This window comes from Pinus tabuliformis, chromosome 2_2, assembly GCF_031772625.1.
Source record: "Pinus tabuliformis cultivar Carrire ecotype Pingquan chromosome 2_2, CPIR1, whole genome shotgun sequence".
NCBI classification, from domain to species: Eukaryota; Viridiplantae; Streptophyta; class Pinopsida; order Pinales; family Pinaceae; genus Pinus; species Pinus tabuliformis.
The window spans coordinates 95853219-95860029 of record NC_142300.1 but is presented as its reverse complement, the minus strand read 5'-3'; the positions used below and the strand labels follow the sequence as shown (position 1 = coordinate 95860029).

Here is a 6811-nt window from a genome sequence, read left to right as displayed (position 1 = left end):
CGCAGGAGAATTGATCATCCAGGTCTGGTCATTCACATAGTTTTATTATCAATGTTACCTAGTTGTTTTATCTTGTCTCAACTTATGAGTATATATATTTATTATTAAGAGTTAAACTCGTAACCCAGGTTTCGGTTTTGTCTCAGTAGACATATCAAACTTATTTTGATAGTTTTGATGAACTCTTGCTTAAGCCTAAGATTTTGCCTTTGATTTGGCTTCCAAGTCGACAATCCAACACAATCTATAAAGATACAGATGTATATATAGCGTTAATTGAATATAAAATATAAACTTGAAAAAAAATTAAGATACTTTAAAAATTATTTTAATATTTAAATTATTTTTTTCATATTCTAAATGAAGTCATGAAACACATCAATTTTAGATCCCTAGTGATGTAAATATTTGACTGATGTGACATGAAGCATAACCATAAGTGCAGGGCATTTCCTTTTCCAATGACAAAGAATATAATTATGGAAAAGTTTATTTAAAATAAAAAACAAAAATTAAGAACGACCTCATTGATGCATCACCATGACTATATAATCAACATATTGTTTTCACCACATGAAAGGGTAAACAAGAGGCAAGTAGTCTTACATATATTCTAAGGATTTTATATTTTTATATGAAGTCTTAGATACTCAATCTAAAAATAAATTTTTAGCCAAAAGATAGATTTGGTTTTATTGGGTTATCTTGTTTATAAGAATATGGTTTCAGAAATCTTGGTCATGGGAGATCCTCAGAAATTAAAATTCTTTTGTTGGTTGACTATGCATAACATAATTCTAACATGGGAGAATATCCTTCATAGGGATACACTGAACTTGGCATATGCATTTTGTACATGAACAAGGCCGAGGATTTTCGTCACTTATTCCTGGTATGTCCTTTTTCTACAGAGGTGTGGCAAGGGGTTCTACAATCTTTATACATATCCTCGACATGGATAAACAATTCAATGGAGGATTGTCTATCACATTGGTTTAGGACTCAAAATGAATATTGCACATTTCCCTTTTACATCATATTGAGGTTGGTGTGAGGAGCATTGTGCTAAATATTGTGGCATATTTCTCTAAGTTTGTTCCTCAAAAACAAAGAAAAAAATAGAAGGATCAAAAAATGGGACATATGGAAGTCATATCCAGCTAGCTTTTTTGATGACGTGAGTTCTTAGAGACAATGTGGATGCAAAGCTTATATAGTTACAAATCTTGGATGTTACTATCATTCTCGGTGGGAGGGTGGGAAAGGCAAAAATAGTCGGGAAAAAAACATTGCTTTACGAGGTGTTCTCTTATGTGCCAAATGGTTGGGGATTGACGACCTACAGGTATATGGGACTCAAAAGGCATAATTGATTGGGTCAATGAACATTCACATTTTCATCTGCCTTTGTTAACAAACTGGATGGACCGCATATGTACATTGGATAAGCATTTTCAAAAGATATCTTTCAGGCATATCAACATGGAACATAATAGAACTGTGGACATCATCTAAACAACTAGGTGTGATTTTCTTTGCTGCGTTTGTTTAGGGTAATTTGCCTAATACAAGTAGTATAAACTTTATGTAAGAGATCTCTATATTACCATAGTTATCTATTGTTATTAATTGATATGAAGAATATTTTTTGTGACGAGAAAAAACATTTCTGAGCAATTTGGCGAGTGAGAAGTAAGAACGTTGACAACTATCAATTATAATAATAATTGCGTACAATCTACCATTATATTATCATTTCCCACCCATTTTACATGTTTTATATATTCAGCCATGTTGGAGGTACCTAGACATGAAAGGTAAGTCCTCTCACTCAGGGGTTAAATTTGATGCTCGTATGCCCGTATTTTGCTTTTTTACCCATAAAATACGTTTTAGTTTTAAATCTCCACATCATGTGCAACTTGCCATTAATTTTCAAAAACGTCATATTGATGGGCATGTTTAAAAATTAAAAGTTAAAAAAAAATTATAATTATAATTATAATTATATATATATATTTAACCTTACGTCATATATTTTTTATACATGTAAGTTACAATGTGGCGACTGGATTGTTGAATAATTGTTTGTGACTGGATCATGTCAAATGAGACTCGGCACAATACGAATCTCTCTCCTCATCTCACGAGTTGCTACAGGCATCTTGACGGTGTGGCGATTTGGTTGTGAAATAATTATAATATTAATAATGACAACGACTGGATTGTTGAATAATAATTACTATAATTCAGAACTTTTTGGAACGACTATGGCATTTTTAGTATGGTGTGAATCTGTAACCTTATAATCTCTGGCTGGGGCAACTTGCAAGTTTAGCGTTTAGTGACAAAGGATAGTGATCGGATGGCTATCAGATCTGCGGATTTTGCATTCAATTCGCATTCGGGTTTAGTGCTTGAGCATTTAGAGAGAAACTTACCAGTTACCAACTTACCACCCCTAAATTTTAATGTGTACAAGATTCCATTAATGAGTCCTGTCGTGGCCCGCAGGGAAATAATCCATCGCTTAAAGCTTTATCGTCAATTTACCACTGATCACTTGTGATGTGCTGTAACGTCTTACCTCAATATTCCATATGAAGAGAGCAAAAATAGTGATGACTATGACAACAAATGATAGTAGACGCGCCATGGGAAAAGAAACAAAAGCACCTGCAACAGCTACTTAGTCACTCCACTGAGTTGATATGTGGTTATGAGGAGGAGCATTATATAGCATATGGTGTAAGTCACAGAGGACTTCCTGCTAACCTAGCATACTGTCGTTTGGTTGGTCGACTCATCAAAAATTTAAATAGAAAACTTCGGGTAACATAAAATCGTATGAGAGTGTACGCATGTCCAAGATATGGAAAGTAACAAGGTGATCCTTGACACGGAAGCATGCTCAGTTGGATTTTCATTAAAAAAATACAATTCTGGGAATGTATGCCCGAGTCGTCAGCTATACTTTTGTGCCAGAGACGCTACACACAGTTAAAACCAACATCAACCCCAACAGAGTTCTCGTCGTGTGTCTGGTGCGATTTCTGTTGAGTTTTCAGCGTTTGTCATCAGTTTATATACATCGCTGTGGCGGAAGAGCAGTGCCCAACTTAAATTTTGTGTTGCCAGGTTTTTGAAATCCCTCCCTCTCTCTCTGTACAAATAACAATTACACTGTTATAGCTGGTAATTTCTTGAAGTGATTCATGGATGATATAATTGTGTGGTGCCACATTTTATTTTTTGGATGTGCTTTGCTTTAATTCCAATAGACGAGCGTCGCTCTTTCAGTGTCTCTGTCTATCTCATATTTTTGAGGCACTAAAGGAATTTGTTATCCTCTGCAATTAATCCCTTGGAGGCTGTCAAGACAATTCCAAAACTTGGACATTCAAGATAATTTATTCTTAGCTCAAACAAAATTATAACTAGAAAGAAAAATAAAAATAAATTTGGCTTATTACTTCGTTGTGTATGCGTTGACCAGGGGAGTAAACAAGTGCACTGGTGGAACAAAGGGAAACTAGATGACAAACACTATGGCCACATAATATTGAGTAAACAAATTAGGAATTAAAATGTGAATTAGTGGAAGACATAAACTGAGAAGAAAAAATTACAAACTAAGCACAATATCATAAAACTGCAAGGGATAGTCACCCTATCAACAAAACATCTAGAAATTGATATAGGCTATAAAACTTACATTGGATAGAACCTAGTTGAGAACTTAATCAGTTTCTGACCTCCACGGGTGCGGCCTCTAAAAAAAATATTGAAAAAAACCTGAACTCCTACTACAGAAAATAGAGGAATAACCCAAACTATAATATAATAGAGAGATGGAAAATTTAAAATTATTACCAGTGTGACAAGACACACAGGTAAGGTGCCACGGTAAGGTGGAAAGATCGAAGTCTGAAACTTTCCATAAGCATCTAGAAGCCTAATGCATTCGGATGCCTTCAGCGGAAAATTTATGAGCCACTCGACATGAATGGTAGTGAGAAAGTAGTCGATAAATATACCATAAGTGGATTTGTGAAAAGGTAGGGTTTGGAAGGTAAATATTGACTGTCAATTCCCATAGCTCATTTCCAGTGTTGATGGAATAGATAGTGCGCACATGTGTTCACATGGACCCAAGTTGGATGAGTGTCTTTGTGAAGGTTAGCTTATCTGGTGCTGTTGTCCGTCTGCTTTTAGTGTAATATTAGTCCCTGATTTTTTTTAGTTTCTTTCTGGTTGGCCATGAATGAAATCTTCTGTTTCAAAATTCCAAAATTGTAAATAGGACAATGATAGAATGCTGAATCAATTAATATGTTGTTGAATTCTGAATGTATTTAGAATAGAAGTGGTATTTAAATTGTTAAACTTTTTGTGAAATTTGATGAGTTAGATTTCTCACTGTAATAAATTGTATATGTAAAAGTTTGTTATATCAATTCATGTAAAAGTTTGTTATATCATTTTTGATGAATTGGATAAATGTCCTTGTAACAGCTCTGTTATATTTTTTAGTGTCGGATTTTTGTTGTAAAATTTCATTTGTTGGATTAGTTAATTGAATTTGTTAAATATGTATTTTTATAATTTTATTAAATGATTTATTTAGATTTATTTTTAGCATTTGGGATTTTCAGCAGCGTACCAGTGCAAGATTATTTTTTTAATATGGTTTTAGTTGATGAAATGAAATTCATATATACTAAATACTTTATTTTTATTATATAGGTATTATATATCAAAAATGTCTTCAAAAAAGGGAATCAACTTTCTATCAAATTTTTTTTGGATGGTCTAGTACATCTCAAGCTTCATTGCCTAATAAAGAAGTTCATGATTTTGATCTAAATGAAGATTTAGATGTCTTGGGGCATAATGAAGAATATGATATCTTGGAGCATAATGAAAAAAGTGATGAATAATTTCACCATGAAGAACTTAGCACCCAAAAGAAAAGAAAAATGAAAGTAAAAAGAGAGTTTCGTGATCAGTGGAAAACTAAGTATAAGTGGTTGAGAGAGGCAAAGCATGAAGGAAAAACAGTTATGAAATTCATATATTGTGAAATGCATAAGGCAATGAGGCCTAGGGAATTGGGATTGGTTGCTCTACATTGCAACATGATTCTATAATTGTTCATGCTAATTCAAACATACATAAACTCTCACAGGCAAAGTGGATATGTGGAAATGAGAAGAAGGCGAAGTCTATTACAGAACACATTGCATGCATTGATGATATGAACAAAGAAAGAGTCATCACTACTATGAAATTAGTATATTTGATGGTGCAAGAGGATCTACCACTTTCAAAATATGAATCTCTTTGTTTGTTTACAATGTCTTTACACACGCCAAATATGCCAAAGAATGAAGAGTAAACATCATATACAAATCACATGGCTGCAAAAGAATTCCTTTTTGCTATATCTCAGTACCTTGAAGAGCTACAAACTTCCAAAATGCTAGATAGCCCTTTTTTCATTGATGTTAGATTAAAGTACAAACCGTAGTTAAAAAAAACATCTTGTGGTTTATGCCATGTTTTTAAACTCAAAAGGATAGGGTCCTCCAATTTCACAGTTTTTAAAGCTCATAAATGTTTGCGATGGAAGAGAGAAAACAACTTATGATGCAATCAAACATTTAATGGAATCAAGGGGCCTTTTAACAGAAAGATTGATGGGAGTTTCCACAGATGGCGCTTCTTCAATGGTTGGTAATGAAAATGGTTTTATCACTTTCTTGAATAAAGATGTACCTAATCTTGTAGGTGTTCATTGCATTGCTCATCGTGAAGCCTTAGTTGCATCAGATGCTTCAAAAAAAATACCTGAATTATTATTTCTTGAGAAATTAGCAAATAAGGTATATTCTTGGCTGCAATATTCTACGAAAAGAAATAGTCAACTTATTGCTCTACAGGAACTTATGCAACTTGAAACTCTTCAAGCTCTTCAAATCCATGGAGTTACATGGCTTTCAAGGGGAAAAGTCATTGAAAGACTTGTTGCACTTATGCCTCCCATATTAACATTGTGGAAAAATGAAAGAAAAGACTCATGGTATGATAAGGCAAGAATCTTTTCACTACAATTTTGTTTACATATGCTTGCAGATATAATGTGTGATTTAAACAAGTTGAACAAGCAATTCCAAGAAGAGTACATTGATGTTAGCTCTTTAGGGGAAGCCATAAATGTCACGGTAAACACTTTGAAAAGGTGGTTTTTAAGAAGTGACACATTTGCAGATGGCACATGTTATTTATCTAGATTTCTAGATGCATCTAAATTTGGCTTCCTAGAAATTTGTGATAAGGAGGGGCTTGTTCACAAGCATGAATTACGATTTGTAGCAATTCCACATGCATATGTTGATTGTGTTGATATACAAAAACAATCATGGAAACCGTGTATTGAAGGTTCAATAGAAAGTTGCAAACAACTTGCAAAAGATTATGTTCAAGCTCTCATAGAGAATTTGAATGGAAGATTCCCTGATCGTGCATTTTTCAACTAAGCAAGATTGTTTAGCCCTTGCCATTATTTAGAGGATGTTCATGGCAGAGAATGAAATTCAAAGCGTTGGCTCAAAAAGATTTTTCAACACTTACAACATCCTTATTATCAAAGTGAAGAAAACAAAACTACATTTGATTTTGAGGCTTGTTTGAAAGAGTTGCATCCATTTGTTGACACTCTTCGTGTTAATTGCGAGGGATCATCCATGAAAGATGCATGGAGGATTTTTTATGTTACAGGGTTGCATACAAATTTTCCTCACATGTCAAA

The 6811-nt window shown here is 33.7% G+C and overlaps 1 protein-coding gene across 1 annotated transcript; it reads left to right on the top strand.

The window, feature by feature from the left end:
• Positions 1–5666: 5666 nt before the first annotated feature.
• LOC149191578 (uncharacterized) lies at positions 5667–6539 on the top strand. The gene has a single exon (XM_089406701.1). It carries the CDS (start codon positions 5667–5669, stop codon positions 6537–6539), a length of 873 nt encoding a protein of 290 aa, XP_089262827.1.
• Positions 6540–6811: the final 272 nt, after the last annotated feature.

Coding starts and splice junctions, on each gene's coding strand:
- LOC149191578 (XM_089406701.1), top strand. CDS start 5,667: ATGGAATCAAGGGGCCTTTTAACAGAAAGATTGATGGGAGTTTCCACA.